At 50.9% G+C, this 23,044-nt stretch overlaps 1 protein-coding gene across 5 annotated transcripts; it reads left to right on the top strand.

Annotated features, from left to right (window-relative positions):
• The first annotated feature begins 5,741 nt into the window (after window positions 1–5,741).
• On the top strand, window positions 5,742–22,033 carry ANHX (anomalous homeobox). 5 transcript variants are annotated; one of them, XM_047826578.1, is made up of 10 exons: window positions 5,742–5,778; window positions 7,766–8,034; window positions 10,286–10,413; window positions 12,505–12,628; window positions 13,674–13,890; window positions 14,349–14,469; window positions 16,041–16,333; window positions 19,223–19,370; window positions 21,112–21,193; window positions 21,458–22,033. In XM_047826578.1, exons 2-10 carry the CDS (start codon window positions 7,786–7,788, stop codon window positions 21,542–21,544), a joined length of 1,449 nt encoding a protein of 482 aa, XP_047682534.1. In that variant the 5' UTR covers window positions 5,742–5,778; window positions 7,766–7,785; the 3' UTR covers window positions 21,545–22,033. The 5 variants fall into 5 exon arrangements, with proteins under 5 accessions (XP_047682534.1, XP_047682533.1, XP_047682532.1 ...); XM_047826577.1 differs by lacking the exon at window positions 5,742–5,778 and adding an exon at window positions 6,272–6,327 and having other exon boundaries at window positions 14,352–14,469; XM_047826576.1 differs by lacking the exon at window positions 5,742–5,778 and adding an exon at window positions 6,272–6,327.
• Window positions 22,034–23,044: the final 1,011 nt, after the last annotated feature.

Below are 23,044 nucleotides of genomic sequence, written 5' to 3'. Positions count from 1 at the left end.
TGTTCACTCTGAAATGTCACAAGAATGTTTGTGGCATCTCATCGATAATATATGAACTGCAAACACTTAAAATTCCAACAGTTGAAGGGAGAAACAGTTTGTGGTATAATGAAACCACAGAATTCTACACCACAGTAAGAAGTAATGAACTATTGATGCATGCAACAGCATGGATGAATCTTAAAACACTGTGAAGTAAAAGAAGCCAAACTCAAAGGAATATATACTATATAATTTCACTTATATGAAATTTAAGAAAAGGCAAAACTTACCTGTGGCAATAGAAGCCAAAACGGTGATTGTCTTTGGGATGTACTGACCCGATGATGCCAGTGGTGCCAATGGGCACCAATGATGCCTGTTAGCATGCTAAAGTATGCTCTATCTTGATTTGGGTGTTGGTTTTCTACTTATGTGAAGTACAAAAACAGGCAAGGCTGATCTGTGCAGACTTAAGTCAGAAAAGTGGTTACTCTGTGGGGATAGTGACTGGAAATGAGCACAGGAGACCCCACAGCGTGCTGGAGACATGGCGGCACAAGTATATACATATATTAAAAAATCAGAGGTATACCCTTGAGATTTGTGCACTTCATGGAAGTTATTTCTCAATAGAAAAAACACAGAATCAAAATCATTAAGAATTTTCACCATGACAAAATGTATTTTCACGGTTTTGCACTTATATTTTCATTCAGCTATTTACATGTAGTATTAAGCCAATTTAAGCAAATGCTTTTGGTTAAACATCTTTTTATACCTGTTTTTCAACAACAAAAATACACAAATCATTTTTTCCTTCCTGCTCTACTCAGGGTAGGCAATCAACAACTCTTTTTTGAGGGGATGGATTCCTCAGGTGCAGGAATACACATTCATTTCTGATGTCAGTGCCCAGCATAGGCCTGCAGTATGAGAAGCATCAGGAAAGTTTGCTGAGTAATGATAGAATGCAGGTTACACGGACACTCCCCTCCTTCTCTCCCACCCTCCATCTCAGTAAGCTTGGTAGACATCACATCCCTCTGCTCCCAGGGGGCATACTCGTGGCAGAAAGCCTGTGTCCAACAAGCAGTGGCTCATGTCAAAAAGAAATCCACATACTTTGTAATCAGATGGATGTGAGTTAACCTCAGCCCTTCTACCAGTTCTGTAGCTATACACCAGTGAGTTACCCTCTTGGGTGGGCATCTGTAACATGTCCCCAAACTTACAGATCTAGACTCCAGGGAGTGTTGGTCTCCCCACCTGCTGAGTCATTGCCCTAAAGCTGGAACCCAGAGTCATGAAGGAGGCATGCCATCGTGGTGGTGTTGGGAGTGGGGTGCTGGACCATGACCCAGAAGAGGACACTGCAATGCTTTGACCCATCAGAAGATCTTCATGTAGAGGTGCATCTTGTCAGACTCATCAAGTTTGTGAAAGAAAAGGGTTCAACCCTCTAGCAGGGCTGTTAGTCTGAACTGTTTCTGTCATAGCAGAACAGGGAGCCATTTCTAATGCCCTCTGGGAGGGTACTTTAAGTTGAGGTCCTGCTTTCCTGTTGCCTGTCCCCCATCCACATCTGCCTACTTTCATGACCACTCTTAAGCTCTTGTTTATGTTCCCTCAGTCCTTTACAGAATTTTACCCAGGACATCAAGTCCCCTATCTCTTTTTTCTGTCAGGCATCTTCTTCCTAGGATGTTTCCCAGGAGACCAGCTCGCTATAGTTGTGTGAACGCAGTGAAGGGGTCCAAAGGACTGGTCTCCAACAGCTACAAACCATCTAATATGCAAACAGACATGAAAAAATCTAACAGATCTCCCGAGAGGTACTTACCCTGGGACCACTGAGAAGGCAGTGAGAAATGGGACCTGAATCCCCTCAGGGGAACCCATGGTAATGAAGGTGATATTCCCTGCAGAGAAGAGGGCTTCAGGGTGAAGCAGAGGTTCCTAGCAGGCTGATCTAGATTGCCTCCCAGCCTTCTGTGGATCAGGGATTTTAAAAATTGTGTTCAACGAATCATGACAGGGGAAAGTGCATGAATCACCAAAAACTTTCTTCCCCGCAGGGTTTTCCCCAAGTCTCCATGTCCAGTGTGGGACCTCAAACCCATGACCCCAAGATCAAGTCATATGTTCCTCCAACTGAACTGGTGAGGTGCCCCACCAGAGATTTTCTAAGCAAAAGTAATATGCAGGAAACTACCTTGCCAGATTTTAAATGTGTTAAAAATAAATAGTATACACAAGAAACAAAATGATGATGATGAAGACAGCACTTTTTGAATATTGACTAATTATCTCAATCCCATGAAGGGTTCTGTTATTATCTCTATATTACCAAAGATGAAAGAACGTGCAGGTGACCAGTAATTTGGCCGAGTTCATATAGTTGTCAAGTAATTGAACTGAGAGTCCACCCCAGGTAGCCTGTGTCTTGGAGAGAACAGAAAATCTGGAAGGAGAAGTATTCTTTAGAATGTGTTATGTGCTAATGATTTCATCTACATTAGAAAGCATGGAAGACCGGGAGAGAGGCAGTCCTTGTTCACAATGGGCACAGGCCAGCCACACTTTGGCACTATCTTTTGTTGGGAGATCAAACCTCTATCAAAAGTGCAGCTTATGAAGTGTTCGTCCCAATTTAGAAAGCTTAGAAATAGTTATGTGCTGAAGTTAAGAACAGATGTTTCCTTGTCTGTTATTGGTGCAGGGCCTCTGGAAGGTGTTTTAATATTCACTGGACCTATTTCCTGATCAGTAACAAGGGAACATAGTCTTAGTTCGGGGGTGGGGGTGGGAGGCTCATATAATAATATCTTTCTTGGGACACACTGAGTGTTCAGCAAATGGCAACCAAAAAAAGTAACTGATGTTATATTAGTGAATTAGGATCGTGTAATTTGTTGAATTACATTTGAACTTAATTCAATAATGTAGATTTACATTTTAGGTTCCACTGACTTTTTTAAAATTAAAAAAAATTTTTTTTAATGTTTATTTATTTTTGAGACAGAGAGAGACAGAGCATGAATAGGGGAGGGTCAGAGAGAGGGAGACACAGAATCTGAAGCAGGCTCCAGGCTCTGAGCTGTCAGCACAGAGCCCGACGCGGGGCTTGAACTCACAGACTGTGAGATCATGACCTGAGCCGAAGTCAGAAGCTCAACCGACTGAGCCACCCAGGCACCCCTCCATTGACTTTTTAATTCACTGGAGAGCAATCAGGAATATTTTCATTGAGCATCTAGTGGGTCCTAGAGAAAAAGACTAACAGCAAGATTTCACTGTAAATGCGAGGGTATGCTGTAGCAAATCCCTAATTCCCCCTGTGTTCACCCATATCAGGGATGCTCCAGCCTCACTATACAGTTGACTCTTGAACACGTGGGGTTAGGGACACCAGCCACATGCAGTTGAAAATCCATGTATGAGCTTTTGATGAGGGAAACAAAGGCAAGAGAAATGTAGCATAAATTAAATCTCCTTACAGCTTGCAGCCCAATGACAGACACCTGAAATACGCAGAGCGTCACCTTCCTCGAGGAACTCATGGTTGCCTTACTTCCTCAATGTTCTTGTTTTATCAAAGACTGAAAGTAACCTCATCTTAACAGCAGCTCGCCCCTCAAGGTCCCGAAAGCCTTGCTTCCAAATCCTGTAGAGTCTTACGCTATCCCTAACCCTCACTTAAAAGTATATAATCAGTCACTCCTCACAACCCCAGTGCAGCTTTCTGTCCATGGGTCCTGTCCTGTGCTTTAATAAAATCACCTTTTTGCACCAAAGACGTCTCAAGAATTCTTTCTTGGCTGTTTGCTCAAGAACCCCATCACTTCAACTTCCCCAAATCTTAACTACTAATAAGCTACTGTTGGCCAGAAGCCTTACTGATGACATAGCTAATTAACATATATTTTATATGTTATATGTATTTTATATTGTATTCTTAGAAGTATTTTTTTTAATTAAAAAAAAATTTTTTTTTTCAACGTTTATTTATTTTTGGGACAGAGAGAGACAGAGCATGAACGGGGGAGGGGCAGAGAGAGAGGGAGACACAGAATCGGAAACAGGCTCCAGGCTCCGAGCCATCAGCCCAGAGCCCGACGCGGGGCTCGAACTCACAGACCGCGAGATCGTGACCTGGCTGAAGTCGGACGCTTAACCGACTGCGCCACCCAGGCGCCCCATGTATTCTTAGAAGTATTATTAAGAAAATCATATGGAAGAGAAAATATATTTAAGGTACTGTATTTGCTTTTTTAAAGTCCAGGTATAAATGGACTTGTATAGTTATTTATTTGTTTCTTTATTTGAGAGAGAGAGAAGAGAGAGAGCACACGTGAGTGGGGAAGGAGGACGGGGGAGAGAGAAAATCTTAAGCGGGCTTTATGCTCACCTTGGAGCCCATGCTGGGCTACATCCCACCACCCCGGAATCATGACCTGGGCCGAAATCAAGAGTTCGCTGCTCAACTGATCTAGCCACTCAGGTGCCTTTAGACCCTGTAATTTACCCCCTTTTGTTCAAAGGTCATCTGTACTTCGTCAGTCAGGACTGCTTCCTACAACCCTGTTGTTTTCTCTTCCCATTCCTTGAAAAGAACCTTAAAAATGGAAATATAGACTCTTCTTTTTATAAAAAATAGAAAACGTGGTAAGTAAAAAGAAAATTAAAACGCCTAATAAAAATAATGAAGTAAAATAGTAATTCTATGCCTACGTTCAAGCAGAGTTTAACAACGTGGCCTGTATCATTCTATGCTTGTACCTTTCAAATCGGCTCATCTCACTCTGTCTTGTAACACCCCTTTTTTATTGTACAATGTATCATGACAGGGTCAGGCCAATATACATTCTTCTGCAGCGGAATTACTAAGAACCTTCCAGGAGCCCGTTCTCTTTCTGAAGCGTGATTTATTTAGCAAATCTTTCACCAGACACTTGGGTTGTTTCCAGATTTTCACTTGATCAAACGCTGAAATGTTTATGTTCCCGCCAAAGTCTTTTGCATAAGCTTTTAAGCTTTGGCTTCAGAGAATCTTAGATGACCCGCCCGGGGCCATCCTAGGTCGGAAGATCTCTGGGCCGGAGATCCGGGGTCGGAGGCGCAAGGGGCTGTCCCCGGTGGCCGCTCTAGGAGCCCGGCTACAGGAGTCCCCCACTGCGCCGCAGACCCCGCACCCTCCACAGGGACCTCTGTCTCGACCTCATCTCCTAGGGGGGGTCTGGATTTGAAAGGCGCCCTCCTCCAGCAGGGGTCAGGGTGGGGATGCGGGAGGGGAATGTCTGCCCCAAGAACTGCGCCCTCAGCTGGGCTTTGGCTCCGCCACGGGGTGCCTGGTGTGGGGGTCAGTCAAAGGTCACAGCTTTCTCCTGCTCCCGCCGCAGGGGCACGAGGGTCCTGGCGCCTTTCCCTACACCGCCGAGCAGGGCTCTCTCTACAGCCCACGACCCCCAAGACCCTGGTCCCGCTCCTTCCTGCGTCTGAGGACGCGCAGAGCCAGGCTTCACTGCCCCTGTGATCGCCCAGGAAGTCCTGGTTCTTCCAGAACGCCCAAGGCCCCCACAACTTGTCGGCGCCTCCCTCCCCCAACCGAGAACCCGCACGAACTCAGGGGAGACCTCCTTCACGCAGGGGCGCAGGCCCAGAGGCCCAGGGTCGTCGGGCGGAGCCCTCGCGCGGATTGGCCGCGGCCTCGATACTTTGTCGCAGCCGCGCCTTCCGCGGACCTGTGGGCAGAGCACGTGCGCTGGAGCGGAAGTGGGGCGCGGGCGGCCGGGCGCGGTGAGTCCCGGCGGAGGGGCGGCCGGGCGGCCTGCCTGAGGGGGTGGGGGGGCGCTGCGCCGGCCCTGCGGCGCCGAGAGTGGGGGCGCTGGGCAGCAATCGCGGGCTTTGCGGGGGAGCAGCACGCCCCGAAAGGTACGGGGTGGGGGTGCGGCCTCAGCCAGGCTTCGGGGAGGGTGCCCAGGTCTGGGCACCTGGCAGAGCCACAGCCCCCCGGGTACCCTCCATCCCTGCCCGGGGCCGGGTCCCCTCAGTGTCCCCTGGAGGTACCCCCCCAGGAAGACACTTTGTTCTTGAAGCCCGAGGTCCCGCCTGCAGAAGCCTGGCCCTTAGCCTCCTGTCCTCTTTTCCTAGAGCTGGTGCGGGGCGGGAGGAGGGGGGGGAGCGGGGGGGGGGGAGGGCGGGGGTTTGCGCCGGAAGAACCTGGGGTCCTGAGAGGAGCCCTCCCCTTACCGTCCCTGCCGAAGCCCCGGAGCCTCGGCTCCCTGGGGGGACGCGGGATCTGAGGCCTACTGCCCTTCACGATGGGGAGAAGCACTGGGCTCCAAGGTAGGATCTGGTGAAGCCTGAAGCCGTGGCGTAGAGCTCTTCCCCCTAGTGGGCGGCCCCAGGCGCCAGGAGGACCCAAGAGGAGGTGCTGGGCCGAAAGAACTAGAAACTGCTGCTAGACCCTCCTTCAGGGAGCGCGCACACAGGCCTGTTGGCTGCAATTCTGGGCACGCATGTCACCACATTGGTGGAAAGCGGTTTGGTAGCATCTACAGAAAACACAGCTGCCACATAGCGCTCCCCTTTAACCTTGCTTACGTGAGTCTGTTCAGTAGAAGAGTAATCCTGAGCCCAAGGTATTAGGGTTGTCATGCTGCCTAAGTGTCCAGGAGTGGAGAGATGTGGAAAGAAGCCTGGCCCCTACCGTCGTGGGCCACTTGACAGGACCGTTCATATGGACCAGGAGATTAATCACGAGCAATCTGTCTCTGTTGGTAAAACTGCTGTATGTATATGGAGATTTTTATAAAAAAGAAAATTCACAAAGCCTTCCGATCCAACTTGCCATAGCTTACCTGTGTGTGTGTGTGGGGGGGGGCGACGGGAGGAGGTTGCGGAGTAGATGGACTGGGCACAGGGAGGCCTTGCAGATGTTCACTGCTTTGTGTATATGTTTAAGGTGTGGGATTAGGACAATCTTTAAAACTTTGTGTTTTTCAAATATGTTGGCTTTTTTTTGTTGTTGTTTTCAAAATCAAAATAAAAAGCAGATGGTGCTAGTCCTGCCTCTGGAAGGTCCCATGGCTCCTCTTTGTAGAGTGTAAGCAGTGTCTGCCCAGCCCCCGGCCCAGGGTACCTCCTTACTGCTTCAAGAGGCCTTGGCATCCATTGCACAGATACTGGGGAACTCTAATGACCCCAACACACATGGTCCATGCCCTGATTGAGGTCAGAAACGGAGGGGAGAAAAAACCCCACCATTACCTTGTGTGTATAAGAAAGTGGAGCAGGGGCACCTCGGGGGCTCAGTCGGTTGAGTGTCTGACTTCAGGTCATGATCCCGGGATTGTGGGATCCAGCCCTGTGTCAGGCTCTGTGCTGAGTGTGGAGCCTGCTTGGGATTCTCTCTCTCTGCCCCTTTCCCGTGCTCATACATGTGGTCTCTCTCCCTCCCTCTCTAAAATAAAATTCAAAAGAAAATGAAGAATGTGGGGGACACAGAGAGGAGGAGATAGGAGAAGACCAGGGTGGGGCCTGTGGACGGGACACAGACAAAAGGTTCGCGGGCATGAGATGCGCCATCGCAGTGACAGTACCTAGTGCACAGCAAAGGACTAAAGAAAGGAAACTAGCCGGCATCTGACACCCCTCTCTGCCTTCCCCTGGGGAGCTCTCACAACCATGTTAAAAATGCCTGTGGCTAGGGGGGCCTCGCAGAGTTGAGGATTGAGGTGCAGCCGGCATGTGGCCATCATGATGACTGTTGTGTTGTTCGCAGAGGGGCCGACCCAACGTGGGATGCAGAGCTTCCTGAAGCTGCTGAGGGAGAGTGGGGGCGCTGGGCCACCCCTGGCGGAGCTGGTGACTCTTGCAGGCAGGCTGTGCCGAGACCTCCAGGATGACCCCGCCCAGGTGCAGCCCTTGGTCACAGCCGTGTTGGACAGTCAGCTCCGCCTGCACCTCTTGGACAATGCGGACGTGGCCTTCGTGTGTGCCCGGGTGCTGGCCCAGCAAGAGCAGCACCAGGCTGCCTGCCGGGTGCTGGAGGTAGGACGGATCTGTGAGGGGGGCGCAGACAGGTTCAGTGGCCACCACCGTCCCGAACACAACGGAGATGTGGGGAGATTTTTTTATAAACGGAGCCAGGATGGTCCACTCTGCTTCACAGATTCTAGCTACCTTGTAATCTGAGGCAACACTGTCCCTTTATGAGATCCATTCTGAGTGGTGGCCCTGGCTCGGGGAGCGGGGCTCCCAGGTGGTGAGACGGTCAAACAGAGCCAGGCTTTCGGTCCTTGAGCCACAGGTCTGCAGTCGAGAACGCAAACCGAAAGTATCGTTGTCACTCCTCTGGCGATACTTGGATGCTGACTCATTTGGCATTGATGTGACCTGACCTGCACCGAGGTGAAGCCATTTATGGTCTGTAGCCACTTAATGTGACCGTGGTGCATTCCGCTGCCTAAATACCGGTATGTTTGATTCTCACGTGCTGCCTGCCCCAGACGACACTGGGGTGGTGCATATTACGGAGCATATGCCTGTGTTACTCCCTAAAGTCTGAGACATTCTGAATTCCAAAGTACATCTGGCTCGAAGGGCTTCATGTGAGGGATTTGGAGGCATCCTTTTCCCTCTTTGACCCCCAGATACAGTTCATGCCTGGTTCATGCTGAGTTTACCTTGGAAATCCTCACTTCTTTCCAGTTCTTTCCGTTTCCACTCCTTCTGCCACAGGCTGTGTGGGGTCCTCCTGGTTGCTCCCCTAATGTCCCCTCCTGTCCCCTTGATTTGTTCCTGTAGCAGCCACAGGGAGTTTGAAAACTGCAGATGGGCCGTGGTCTGCATGAGTCTGCAGGTGGCTCAGGAGCCTGCCATCTGAGATTGCCTGCTTTTTAGTCTCTCTTTTGGACTCTCCCCCTGCTTCCTTCATGTAGCCACGCTGCTTCCTGCTGTCCCTACAACTCTTGAGATCTTTCTGTGTCTCAGGACCTTTGCATGTGTTCTCGCCTGTGCCAGAGGCCGGAGCCTGGCTCTTTGTGTGCCTGGTGTCTTTCTTCTTCTCTGGTTTCTGCTGTAGATGTCACCCTGTCTAAGCAGTGCCCACTTTATTCTCCAGTGGAGAATCTTGTTCACCCTATAGCTCCTTCGTCAGTTCCTAATTAGAAGAATTATTTGTTGGTATTCATTTTGTCTGCCTTCCCTTGCTGCACTGCAGGCCCCATAAGAGAGGGGCTGCCTTGGTTCCGCTTGTTACAGGATCCACGGCGCGGAACATAACACCTGTAAGTAAGAGGGGCTAAGTTTTTCCAAATCTGTCGAAATGTATCCGGTAAACAAACAAGGAAAAACACAGAGTTGTAATAACGTCTGTTAAGGCACTCAATGGTGAAATGTGTCAGTGACACCAGTAGTGAAAGACTCCCAATAGAGGGATTATAAACACAGTCTGGATGGTCCAGAAATGTCTCTGAGAAGGTGACGTATATCTGAGACCTGAGAGAGAGGATGGGGACACCACACCAAGAAAGGATGTTTCCTGCCCAGGGGCACATCCTGCAGGTAGCAAGTTTCCCGTATACATTCCTGGACGGCTGTGCCCTCGGCCAGTGAAAGTCACAGCCCAGAAAAATGGGCTTTTCTGATGCCGTGGAGAGAAAGCTAAATGATTGTCAGCACCTCCCTTGCCAAGATGGTCCTGAGGACATTGGAGTTAAATGCAAGAACCCCACACACTGACTACAGCAGCTGGGTTCTGGGGGAGGCCAACCGCAGGTATCCTTGGCCATTTCCAGAGTCGGGTTATGTGATCAAGTCCCACTGGGTTAGTGAGCTGTCACGGGGCACAGACCAGGACTTCATCCCACTTGACTCAGAATGCACTCGCTCGGCACCGGAGGGGCCAGCTCTGCTGGGTGGGAGAGAAAGGTCTTTCATGCAAGATGTGGGTCCAGCCTTGGAATCCCCATGTGGTTCTAACTGTGGCTCTGCCTCTTGCGTGTTGTGTGGCCCCAGGCCAGTCATTTGTGTTCTCCTTGCTTCCTGCTCTTCATCTGTAAGCAGTGACTGAGAGCTGTGTTCACCTCATGTGTTGTGTGGGAGGGTCGAAGGGCTGAAATGACCTGAATGGCTGGCTGGGCCACCAGGGACAGAGCCTGCTGGTGATTGGAGTGCTGGGTTCATGCCCTCATTGCTTGGCACATCAACAGGCAGCTCTTCTCAGGGATCAGGTCGGGTCAGATGGCAGTGCTCCAGGCAGGGCGAGGGCAGCCAGGTCTCAGCAGGCTTTTCTCGGCAGGGTTGCCGTGTGCCCGGTGGCAGCCAGGAGCTGGTCCAGCTCTGGAACGACATTCACTACCATCTGGTCATGAAGCGGCTGGGCGTGGCTGTGCTGACCCCAGTGCAGAAGTTCCGCTGCAGAAAGAGGTATACTGCTGGTCTATCTTTGTGCTTATTCCCTAGGACTCCCTAGGGCTGTGCCTTCTAAAACCTCAGGGGGGGGGGCTGAGGTGAAATAGAGGCGGGGAGATAAATGCAGAAGTCAGAAGAAGCGGTAGTAGTCAAAAGATCATAGGCTCTACGTCAGCCATTGTGCCCCACACTGAGCCACACTCTCCACCTACCTGCGCAGCTGGGGGAGGGGTGCATTCCCATTTATGCTTGCGGGGTAAGGAGCGGGAGCCTTTTCCAGGACCCAGGCAGAGAGTTCTAGTTGCGGCAGGAGACGCTGCCTTCTGGTGAGGGCTCTGCAGAGAAGGGGGCAGCAGGTGGGCACCCTGACCTTACTGTCTTCCTCTCCTCCTCTTCTCCCTTGGGAAATTTCCAGCACCTGTGTCTTAGGTCATCTGATTCTCGCAGACAGGCTCTGCAGGTGCCATGGCCTGGATCTCAGTGCCATCCCTTAGGGCTGCAGGACATTTTAAGGAGAATAAAGAGGAGAGTGATGCAAGCATTAGAGGAGATACGTGTGGTGCTTAGAAGATTGCCTGGCACGTGAGAGATGCTGGGCCCATCCTCAGCACCAAGTAAACATTACAAGTGCTAATTATTATTATTATTACTGTCATCACCATTCACAGATGAGGAAACTGAGGCACAGAAAGGTCAGCAACTTGCCCAGGGTTACACATGAGAGAGATGCAAAGCTAGGCTTCCAGGAGAGACACTGAGGCTGCACAGCCTTTGTTCTTCATCTTGCGTGTTCCTCTCTGACCAGGAGGAGCTGCAGATCTCGCTCTGAGCTCCTGCCAGCCCAAGTGACAGGGGGTTCCTGTCCCACAGGGCCTGGTTACTGGCCTGGTTACTGGAAGAAGAGATGGATTCCTTCTGGATCAGAGAGAATTATTTTCCCAGTGCCCACAAAAGAGTGAGATATGCCCTCAAAACCCAGCAGTTAATCAGCCTTGGGGTCTTCAGGAAAGCAGTCATGTCCCTCCATATAGGTGCTCATGGCCTGCCAGAGTCCAGTGCAATGAAGTAAATGATTTGGGGATCAGTATGCAGTATTTGGAAGGGGCCCCTGATTGCTGGGTGCTATTGGAGGTGCTGGGGGTAATGCTTGGGCCCTACTCTCCTGGGCTGATGTTGGGTATGGACAATGGGTGGTGGATGAGGAAACACTGTGGATTCCATAGTCAGAGTGGGGAGTACTAGACAGGGAATGCGCTTAGTAGAGGACTATCCTGCCTTTGTTCTTTGCTGTGGGTTGGAGGTTGCAGGCAGGCTCACCTAAGCCTTGGCTTGGAGGCCTGAGCTCTGGGACAGCAATCCCTAGATGTGTAAGGAGGGGATGATATTGGGGTTACAGCCATCATGGTTGGTACGCTACCTAAGTGTGGCAGGGTCTCCTAAAGGTGGTTAGTACAGGAGCAGGGGCAAGAGGTTCTTGGGAATCTTTGGGAGTGATTGTAGAAAGGGTTGCGTCAGGGCAGATTTCGGAGGATTTGCTGACGAGTGAGATGTGTTGGAGGAGGTAAAGAGAATAAAGCTGGACTCCAGGGCTCTTGGTCTGATTGACTGGAACATGATGGTTTCTCACTGAGATGCACAGAACTGGGGGAAGATCCGAGAGCAAAGGATCGAGCTCCATTTGGGATGTGGTATGTGTGGGATGCATTTTTGACATCCATGGTGATTTGTTCATTTGGTGTTTGGGTACTTTGGGTGTTCCCTACAGGTAGTATTTGTTTATATATCACTTTTTCCTTTTGGAAAAACTCGTGTATATACACCGTAAAGAGTAGCATAGCCCACCTCAATATCTTCATCATCCACTTTCAGTCAGCTGTGGCATCTCAGTGAGCGGTAGTGGAAACCCTGGTGACACCCCTCTGAGGTTGTGCCGTGAAATGTGGGCCCCTCCCTTCTTCAGGGGATGGACGCTTGGGACTCTGCAGCTTAGAGAGGAGGAGCAGCCAGTGAGAGGAGAGGATGTCTGGGGGTGCAGTGTTTGCGAGCACACGAGGTGCATCCAGGGGAAGGGGTGTCTGTAACCACCACTTCACTGTCTTTATCCAGAAACCCACCACCCCTCTCCCTCTGCCCTGATGGCCTGAAGAGCCGAAACTTTCCCAGAGAGGTTCGCCGGAAGCTGCACGACTTTGCCTCGAGCGTGAGCACCAACCCCAGCAAGGCCGAGCGGGTAAGAACCCAGGAGATCGAGACTCGACAGCCCCCCATTTAGCCTACCCCCCCCCCCCCCCCCGACCTTAGGCGACGCCACCACCCTTAGATGACTCACACCTTTACCCTCCCCTCCTCCGGACCTCCCCAGTGGCCCCTCTGCCAGGATGCTGGGGGCTTCAGCCTCTCTCAGAACTTTCCTGGAGACGGGAGTTCATTGGCTGGCAGCTCGTGACCATCCAGCCTACACTCGTGGAGGGTCTAGTTTTCAAACGTGGGGTCATCATATCCCCACTGCCGTCGTGGAGCTTCCAGCCTGAGGGAGGCAGGTATTTGCGGAGCTCAGGGCCAGCAGGGCGCCATCCTCAACGTAGCCCCAGGAAACTGGAGGGACGGAGTGGAGTGGGGTGAGGTTGCTAGGGGTAAAGAGGCGAGATACGACCAGTGGGAGTTTCCCGGTGCTCCGAAATCCCGGCCTGTTCTCTCCACCCACTTCTCTGCTCTGTCCAATCGGCAGGGCGCTCCCGTGTTAGCTCCACCTACTTCCTCCCCGCCCCTTCTAGAGCTTGTCCAATCAAAAGGGCACTCCTGGTGCTTGCTCCACCCACCATGTTACCTGTCCAATCAGTAGTGCTCTCCCAGTGATCACCGCGCCGGCCGAGTAGACTGGGTTCTCCCGAGCGCCGATCGGTGGCCGCAAGAAGAGTTGCTCTGCGGGGTCCTGGGTCACAGGCGTTGGTCGCGGGACGTCGCTGCCCCCTGCTTCGAAAGGCTCCGGCCCGGCAGGCCTTGTCCAAGCCCTCCGCGTTTCTGGGTTATCGTTGGCGGGGCCGCCGTTGCGGCGCCAGCGGTGAACGAGGCCGGGCTGCCGGACGTGCTGGCGGCGCAGATGGCCTGGCTCGGGCCTCCTGCTCTGAGGCGGCTCAGCTTCTCTGCTGCCGCTCTCCGAGAGTGAGGCCGGGCTCCGGCTCGCCGCCTCGGTGAAAGCGTTGTCGGGTCGCCCTTGTGCACGCCGCTGCTCCGGGGACGGTGGAGGGCCTAGAGGTTGTGCTGTTTTGGGGCAGGAGAACCTGGCCTTGGAGACGAGCCTGACCGTAGAGCAAGTGTACAACTGGTTTGCCAATTACCGGCGGCGCCAGAGGGCCCTTCTCCAGCGCCTGGAGCCAGCGCCGGAGGACACAGTAGAGGACCCCAGTGTGAGGGAGAGGGGTCCGGACCGCCCCCAGCCCTCAGACCACCCCCACCTTGGCTCTGGGTGTGTGGACAGGCCTCAGTGGCCAGGTGAGTGGTTCCAGGGCTCCCCCCTTCCTCGTGGTTGGGGGCACCCTTTGTTTAGGGCTAAGCCTAGTTAGGTTCACTCTGGTTATAGGGACAGCACCTTCACTCCCAGTCTGCACTTTGAGGACGTCACCTTGTGGTTAGTGAGATCCCTGAGGGTGAGGGTCAGGATGCCCCTAAGTGGGGCCTGCCACAGGTGTTTTGCATTTAGAGATTATGGTGCGCCCAGGGCCAGGAGTGGAGAAGACTTGGGAAGTGAGCCAGCCACCATGATGTAGGGGTTCATGGGTTTGTAATTATGGATTGGTTTCAGACAAAAGACATTTAAGGGACAAAGGATATTGTATTGAGTCAGTGGTTGACCCCTTTTTTTCAGCCAGTAGGGCTGCTCTTAACCTGCTGGGAAGGAGGCTGGGACTGGGAGCATCAGCAAGTCTCCTTCCTGTCTGATTGGCTTTCAGCAGGACAGGAGGAAAATGGGCCTGCACAATCCAGAGAGACCGCCCAAGGGCCATGGGAGTCGCTGGCCCTGGCCCCGGACTTTTCTGGAGATGAGACTATGCCAAAGCCATTGCCTCCCAGGTACTGCCATCCCATGGGACCATGGGACCGTCACCCTATCGAGTTTCCCCATCCTGGGTGGGTGACCAGGCCTGGAGCAGGCATGTGAATCCTGGGGCCAGCAATGGGACCAGGTCAGTGACTGCAGAGATTCTGCCATTCTGCTTTGGGAGAGCCACTGGTTAAGGAAGCCATGCATGTCAGGGACCCCACACTTGCGCCCTGGAGCCGGGCTCCAGCCTGACTTCAAGTATGTATTGGAGAATGAGGAAAACGGATTTGGAAAGAAAAACGTGCAGACTTATTCCTAAAGGTGAACCCTAGCTCTTGTTTCATTTTATTTCTAGTATTTTTGTACTGTTTGCATTTCATTGAGTCAGTAACAGCTAACATTTCTTGAGTTCCTCCTGTGTACTAGGCACTGTCCAAGCACTCTCCCTCACCTGGGACGAGGCGTGAACCTGATGTAAGCATAAGGAAAGTGCCAGCCATCAGCAGGACTAGTTCTGAGCGAGGGGCCAGGTCCCATCTTGTGTAACCATCGAGATGTGGACACTTTCCATTTCCCACGTGACATCAGCATCTCTCATGACACTGTCTGTGCCTGGCCCTTCACATGCAGGCTGGCCCTGCCCAGGTGTGTGAACTTAGGCAGGTTCCTGTGACCTCTCAGTGCCGTGCTTTTCTCATCTGCGAAATGGAGAGGGCATGCCTTGCAGGTTATTGCAGAGATTATGGGGTGGGTTGGGGGGAGTGGTAACATAAACCCAGGAGTACCATCTTAGACACAGTGAGTGTGCCGCATGGAGTCTGATTGTTATCGACTGCTGCCCGGTAATTCCTGTAAGGTCAACCATCATTATCCACTCAACTGTTAGGTTCTTCCTAATCATATCTTGCTTTCATCGTTGTGGAATAGTGCTTTATTGAAGTTCCTTTTGAAGAAACTGCTAATGTATCTTAGGTTTCCAGTAATGTTTGTTTGTTTGTTTGTTTGTTTTTTAGAGAGAGTGAGGGCAGGGAGAGGGATGGGGGAAGGAGGAGAATGAGTCAGTGAGTGACAGAGAGAGAGAGAGAGAGGGAGGCGGGGAGAGAGATCGAATGTGGGGGAGGGGCAGAGAGAGAGGGAGACAGGATCCCAAGCAGGAAGCAGGCTCCTCGCTGACAGTTTAGATGCAGGGTTCGAACTCAACGAATCACGAAATCGTGACCTGAGCTGAAGTCAGATGGTTAACTGACTGAGCCACCCAGGTGTCAAGAGACATTGAGAATCCCAAGCAGGCTCCATGCTCAGCACGGAGCCCAACGCTGGGCTGGATCCCATGACCCTGGGATCCTGACCTGAGCTGAAATATAGGGTCGGACAACCAAAGGACTGATCCACCCAGGTGCTGCAGTCATAGTATTTTTTAAGTGTTCTAGAACCCTAGCAGCTACAGGTAGAACAGTGAAGGCAGTGTAATTAGGGACGTGGTGGGCCTCACAGCCATCAGTGGCTGGGTCGAGTCGGGAACCTGGATTCCCAAACTAGGCTGGAGTCTCCTCCTGGGAGTCTCTGCCCTCCAAGGGATGGTGTTTGCTGTCTTCCCCAGGTCTCTGCAGGGTGGTGAGATGTACCAGGAGGGGCCTGGCCACGATCCTGTCACTCTCCCTGCCATCTGCCCAGGCCCTGGCGTCTGTCCTCTGGCTGCTGGCAGTGACATGCTAGACCCTTCTCTGGCTGCCCCTGAGTCATGGCTGATGTCTCTTGCACTGGCGTCCTCCAGGGAAGTTTCCTTCCAGACCGGGCATCTGGTTCACGGGCCTGGGTTGGACTTCATGATGCGCCCTGCAGATGCAGCTGTGGCTGTGTCCGTTACTGCTCTGGGTGAGCCCAGCTCCACAGGTGGGTCCATTCCAGGCCACACTCTTCTGCACAAGATGCCACAAGTACTGGGGTCTCATTTGAGGGGTTGTGGGAAGGGCCAATACTCTCCTACTTTTCTAGTTTGCAAAATAAAATGTGCATATGACTAATAGTAAGACAGTGAGGAAAGAGTTAAAACCAATTAGACATCTGCCACCCTGCATTCCCCATTCTAGTCCACCTAACTTACCTGTCAGCGCTTGCTGCAACAGCAGATGGTCGAGCTTATTGGACCTCCTACAGCATCTCATGATTGAAATATCACTTCTTTAGTTTCTTCTTAGTTGTTATCTAAAGAGTATGTATTTACATATTGTTTAGTCTACCAAATACAAAAGCATCTTGTGACATCTCACCTTGTAAGGAAGATATTGGCACCATCAATTTGCCTGTCACCTAAATTTCTTAGTCTTCTATGGGTACATCCATATTTCCTGGAGTTTGTAATTCCCTTTCTTTTTTCTTACATTACCTGTTTTTATCACATTCTTAACTTCTTCCAGCTTTCCGAGTGTCTCCTCTGAAGACTTATGGCTGGAGCCCTCCTTCCTGTTTCCATCCCAGTGACGTTTCCCTAGACCTGGTGTGGGGTCACCATCCCGAGTGCTCCTCTCATTGTCTCCTTGGGTTTGCATCGGTGTTTCCTGAATTGCAGGTCTTGTTCTTTCTTCCTTGACTTCTTTGTTATGTTTGAGAACATCTTCAATTAACTGGGCAAGAAAGGGTACTTGCAAGATAAATTTTCTGAGTCCTTACATGTTGTGAAATTGTCTTTAACCTGCCTTCACATTTGATTAACAGTTTGTCAGGGAAGGAGTTTTGAGTTTAAATATTCCTCCTCCCTTAGATATTTACAGATATATTTATATCATTGTTTTTAGCATCTGACGTTGGTGATTTCATTTTATTTTCTTCTTTGCAACGTATCGTTCCTTTCTTGGAGTTTTGTTTTTTAAGTCTGGGTGTTCTGAAATTTCACAATGATGGTCTTAGGTGTGAGTCTTTTTAATTCACTTATCTGTTAAGCCTTTCAATTTAGAGAAGATAATGTCTTCTTTAAGGTTTGGCTATTTTTTGGACAATGTTCTTTGATAATTTATCCCCTCCACATTCTCAGTTCTCTTTAGAGCACAAATCTTATTCTGATGTTGGAAATCCTGGACCAGTCTCCCAAATGTTTACCTTTTTTCTTGCATTTCTTTTCTTTTTCATCGTATGTGCTTTGGAGGTGTTAAACTCTGTCTTTCAGTATTCCATTTTGACAGGTAGGCGTTAAGAGAATTCCAGGCTCTTTTTTTATTTGAATTTTCCCTTCTTCGTGCATTCTGTTACTTTTTATAGATGCAGTGTCTTTGATTTTTCTGAGTATTCTCAATAGAAGTTTCAAAAATATGTTTTGTTGTCTGAAGGCAGGAATATTGGGGCTGTGGATTCTGGCCCTTCCTTGGATAGGGAAGGAAGAAGGGTCAGAAAGAGGAAAGGCCCTGGAGACTCATTGCTCTGTAGGCAGCTTTTCAGTTTGATCATATCGGTCCCTCATTTCTTGCTGTCCATGTTTTTTTCTCCACTGTCAGAGACCTACGTTTGCCTGTCCAAATTTACCAACAAGGCTGGAGTGGGGCAGTCACAGGCCAACTTCACACTGGGACGAGGGGAGCTGGTCTTCACACCAGGTCCAGCACATGTGAGGGGTGATGTTCTCTAGGAACTGGTGAGCCTCCCTGCTGACTGCCTGAGCACCAGGATGTTACCCTGCTCTCCCTTACTGCTCCCTCCCTTCCAACCTCCTTAGGGTTCTCAGGACCTGACCTATACCCCACCTTCCTTTCGGATGCCCTACCAACATAGGATGTACTTGTGCCCTGGGTCTGCAGACTGTGGACATCTCCCTTCCACTAATTATCCCTCCCCTGACTCTCCCTTTGTTCTGGGCTTTTTGCTTATTACTTGTTTTTCTCTTGGAGGAAGAAGATCTAACCCAGTGATCTTTTATGTTTGAATCAGAAATGCTCAAATCAGCACTTAAACTGTATTTAATGTATCTCAGAGTACTTTTAAAGTTCCACAGAAAAGAGGAAACAGTGGAAAGTGGAGGTAAAATCATACATACACCAAATTGTCAGGAAAGTTCCTTTGGTTTGAGATTGTCTGGGCAGCTGGCTGGCAGGTTGGGTCGTCACTCTGGCAGACAAGACAAAGGACTGTGAGCCCCGCCTGGCTGGCCTGTTGTTCTGAGTCGGGGATCAGGGATTCTGATGCTAGGTTTACCACCTGGTAGACTCAGGGAAGACACGAACCTTCCTCCTTCCCTTCCTTTGCTCCAGAATGTTTGTTGACCCAGAATTGATCAGATTCACCATGGCTTATCTTGAATGATACATGGAGATACTCTCTTCAATGTAGCGAGAAGGAGCCAGATAAGGTCGTGACACCTTGCACCTCATTGAAATCATGGTGAAACCTCAGGTAAAAGGTGAAAATGAAAATAGCTAAGGGCTGGTGGCTCAGCCTTTGATGGACCAGCACGAGATAAACTGAGAAGTGGACTGCCCATTCCCTGTCCTCATGCAGCAGAGGTGTGTGGGGGGCAGATTTGGATGCTGAATCTTTGGCATTGGGGGCTGGCACGAAGTCTGGGTTAATTAAGCAGAAATTGAAGTCTGCAAAATTGGGCTTTGTCTTTGTTTCTGAAGCCTAAAAAGGCCATTGAGATCAACAGTCGTGACTGTTCCTTCCTCAGCAAGGGAGGCTGAGGCTTGAGGCCTGCCAGGTTGGATGCTGCTTCTCTCCATGGAGGTCTTGATTGTGCTGCTTGTGGGCTGTGTTCTCTTCTCCCAGCACTGGGTTGTGGAATTTGTTTCTGTGTAGGATTCGCTGACCCACCTGTTGGCAATCCGCAGAGCATGTACCTGGAGGAAGGTCCGGGCACTGGCGGTGGTCAAGAAGAACAACAGGCTGGCGGCTTCCAGGTGACACAGCCCCCGCCACAGCCTCCTGAATTCATCCTGACCCAGAGGTGAGGCACGCAGAGCCATGGGGCTCAAGCAACATTTTCTCCGGCCGTGGGTAAGGTATTGTCTGGTTTACATACAGACTTGTGACCTCAGATGTGCAGATTGAGCCCTTTCCTTATGGGTTTCTGGAAGAAAAACAACATTCTTCCCACCCTGCATCTACCAGAAGAAGAAGATAGTTTTTCCCTGAGACAAAAGAACACCTAGAAATATCAGAGCAGATATGAGGTCTGTGTTGTGGACAGTGCTCACGGTTTGTGTCTTCTCTAAGATCACCCTGGGCCCCAGCGGCCTCTTTTTGGGCATTTTCTTTTCCCTAGACAGAGGTTGTCTGAGTTTTTGAGCAGCATCAAGATGGATTTTATATTCCAAACCGTAGTTTCAGAGGTGCTTGGGAGAGCCATGAACAGCCTAGGTGCTGTGGATTTTGGCCGTGGGGCCCAGGACAACAGGCCAGGAGAATCTAGCGGTAGAGAAGAGGGATGGAAGAGTGTGAGACGTTGGGGGTCCTTTGGTGGGTCTATGATAGGGGTCACCAGGACCAGGTCCCCAGGGTTCACAGTCTCCCCAGTCTGGGAGCTGAAAGCCAGGTGCCCAGTACGGGCAGAACTACAGTGCGATGTGTGAGAAAGAAGTGGAGCAGTTCTTTAAGTCACTGATTTTCTCGCTGAAACAGCAGATGGTGAGAAAATGCAGACCATGCAGATGGACTCACTTTTTCAGTCGTGACCAGGAACCGTGATGGAGAAAATGCCCCCACTGGGTACCTTTGTGGTTTTCTTGGTCTCCCCACTGGCTGTATCAGCCTTGGACTCCCAAGGCCCAGCCCATCATTGCTCTGATATGATGACTTTGATTCCTTCTTTAAAAGCAAATTCACTGGGGCATAAGTGGCATTCATTAAAGCAACATGTTTAGATGGTACAGATGGTCGTTTTCTGAGTGCGACTTACGTATCCACCACGAAGCTATAACTGCTGAGCTGTACAGAGCACTCCCGCCTGCTTCTAACCCTGACACCCCCAGGACCTTGGGTCTGCTTTCTTTATCTGCATTTTCTAGAATTCCATGTAAACGACATCTAAAATTTTAAATTTGGGTGGGGCGAGGGGTCTGGCGCCTTTCACTCGCCTTGAGTACTTTGAGATTTTCCCCCCGTTGCTGTGTGCATCAGCAATCCATTCCCCTTTATTTGTGAGTTCTGGTCCTTGATGTGGCTGGACCATGGTTTTTTGATTCATCACCGGTTTGTAGTCACTGCTGAGTCCCTGGGTTGGGTTGCTTTGAGCATTCCCGGACATACGTATTTGCCTTCACGTCTCTGGGGTGTGTACACAGAATGGCTGTGTAGGTGTGCGTCTGCCAGTTTAGGGAACTACCAGACTGTTGTCCCCAGTGGCTGCACCCGTTATCTTCCCTGCTCTCCCAGCCTGGTCCTAATGGCCTCTTGTCTCCTTCACACCCCAAGCCTGCCCCTTCTTGACCCTTCCTTCGGGTTTCCATTTGCCGGCCCTTCTCTGTGAGCCTGCCCTGAAGTGCTCTCTGGCTCACCCAAGCCCCCTACTTGAGGTGTCACACAACCCTCTGTGGCACCTGCACACCGGAGGGCCCTATGAGAGGACAGTGTTCCTGAAGAGCATCCAGCACCTGGAAGGGCTGCTTATGTGCAGAGAGCGGTCAGGGCATGTAGTGACCTGGCGCCCCATTGATTCAGAGCTTGTCCTGACATCGTCTCTTTTCCAGCCCCCTGGAGTTGGCTCCGGGCCCCTCTTTCTCCAGCCCTATGTCTGCTCTGGACCTGAGCCAGCCCTTGCCCTCCAGCCAGGTGAGACCCTACTACCAGGTACCATGGGTTTCCCTTTGAATTCTTGGATTCTCAGGTCATGCCTTTGGAGTGAATAAAGCAGACAGATGGAATGAGGGGTGGGGATGCCTCAAGGCTGGAGTCAATTGAATGGGAGCCGGGTGCCATAGGCTAGTGTTTCCCACTGAGTCCAGAGAGGGTGGGTCCCAGGGTAGGGGTGCCTGGGTGGGAAGGTGGAGCCAGGCAGAAGGTGCTTCTGTGCGTAACGCTGTGTTGGCTTTCCAGGTGCAGTGGCCCGATGGCCAGGCCTCTAGCGATGCCTTCTGGGGAGCCCGGATGCTCCTTGAGCTTTCAGGGGGCAGCCTGGGTTGAGAGAGATATCCTTTGGGGTATCCAGCCAGTGCCCTGGGGAGCAGATGTGGACATCCAGCCATTCAACACACGTTATAGAGCTTTATTCCGACTGAAAAAAGGACCCCAGAGTTCCTTAGGGGGTTCCAGTGAGAAGCATTGGGGGCCAGTTACCCCCCTGCCATGTTTCATAGTTTGGTTGGCTGGCAACTCACTGTATTGGAGGAAGCAAAGCACTCGAGAATTCTCTTGAGCCCAGAAGTTAGAGGGGTCTGTTTCACTCAGGCAGCGAGAAATTGTGACCTCAAGCTCCTGGGCAGGTTCTGGGCAGGGAAGGCCTTTCCAGAGCAAGAGGAGAATGTTTTGCTGTAATGACGAGGCCACACTTTACCCAGTTAAGTTGGTTAGTGGGGCATGGGCAGTGTTCTGACGTATCTATATCTTGGGGGGGCTTCTTCAGAGGGTTATGTGGTTGGGATGGCTCAGGCAAGATGCGACGGTACATTTCCCCCTGAGGTTGTAAATCATTTTGTTTGTAAAACAAATGTTCTGTTCTATTAAATTACAGTTTAATGTTCTGAACTCCCCCTTTTACTCTTTTCAAAAAAATTTTTTAATGTTTATTTTATTTTTGAGACACAGCATGAGTGGGGGAGGGGCAGACACACACACACACACACACACACACACACACACACACACACACACACACACACAATCCCAAGCAGGCTCCAGGCTCGGAGCTGTCCGCGCAGAGCCCGACGTGGGGCTCGAACTCATCAACCGTGAGATCACAACTTGAGCCTAGTAGGATGCTCAACCAACTGAGCCACCCAGGCGCACCCCCCCCCCCTCTTTTACTCTCTTAACTACATCTTGGACACTTGTCCCTTTCAGTCCCTGATGGGCGCTTCATGGCATGAGTGGGCATTGATTGATGAATTAGTACCCTGTCGATCTGATTGTTTCTAATGTCTCTGTTTTGTAAACAGTGTCACAGTGTCCCTTTGCCCTTTACCTATTTTTTGTTGGAGAAAGGAATTTCCCCGGTGCTACAAGCTGCCATGTTCAAGCACACCGGGCCCAGGGGGGCCGACTGTGATGTGACTCTTGATGCATGTAACCTTCCTTTGCAGGGGTGACGTTGATACTCATAACTGTCACCTCCAGGGATAGGTCCTTGGTCCTTGCCTCTCCCATTGTGTCAGTTGACAGATACGTGCTGAGCAGTTTGTGTGATACAGCAGGGAGCAGAGTCCATTTCTTGCTGTCAGGCACCTCACAGGATAGACAGAAATAAGGAGCAATCATGGGTAGTTGCATATCCCAGGATATGTGATGCATTGATGATGAGACACCCAGGGCTTCCCAAAGGGAGGCACCTGAGCTGAGACCACCTATGCTCCCTGCCCTCACCTTGACTCTGCAGACCTTCATTGCCAACACAGCACGTACCGAATGGCAGCAGCAGCAGCAGCAGCAGCAGCAGCAGCAGCAGTAGTAGTAATGTTTCCACTCGGG

The sequence above is a fragment of the Prionailurus viverrinus genome, chromosome D3 (assembly GCF_022837055.1).
Source record: "Prionailurus viverrinus isolate Anna chromosome D3, UM_Priviv_1.0, whole genome shotgun sequence".
Taxonomy (NCBI): domain Eukaryota; kingdom Metazoa; phylum Chordata; class Mammalia; order Carnivora; family Felidae; genus Prionailurus; species Prionailurus viverrinus.
Note: the sequence above shows the minus strand (reverse complement) of the source record. Positions and strands in the feature narration are given on the sequence as shown.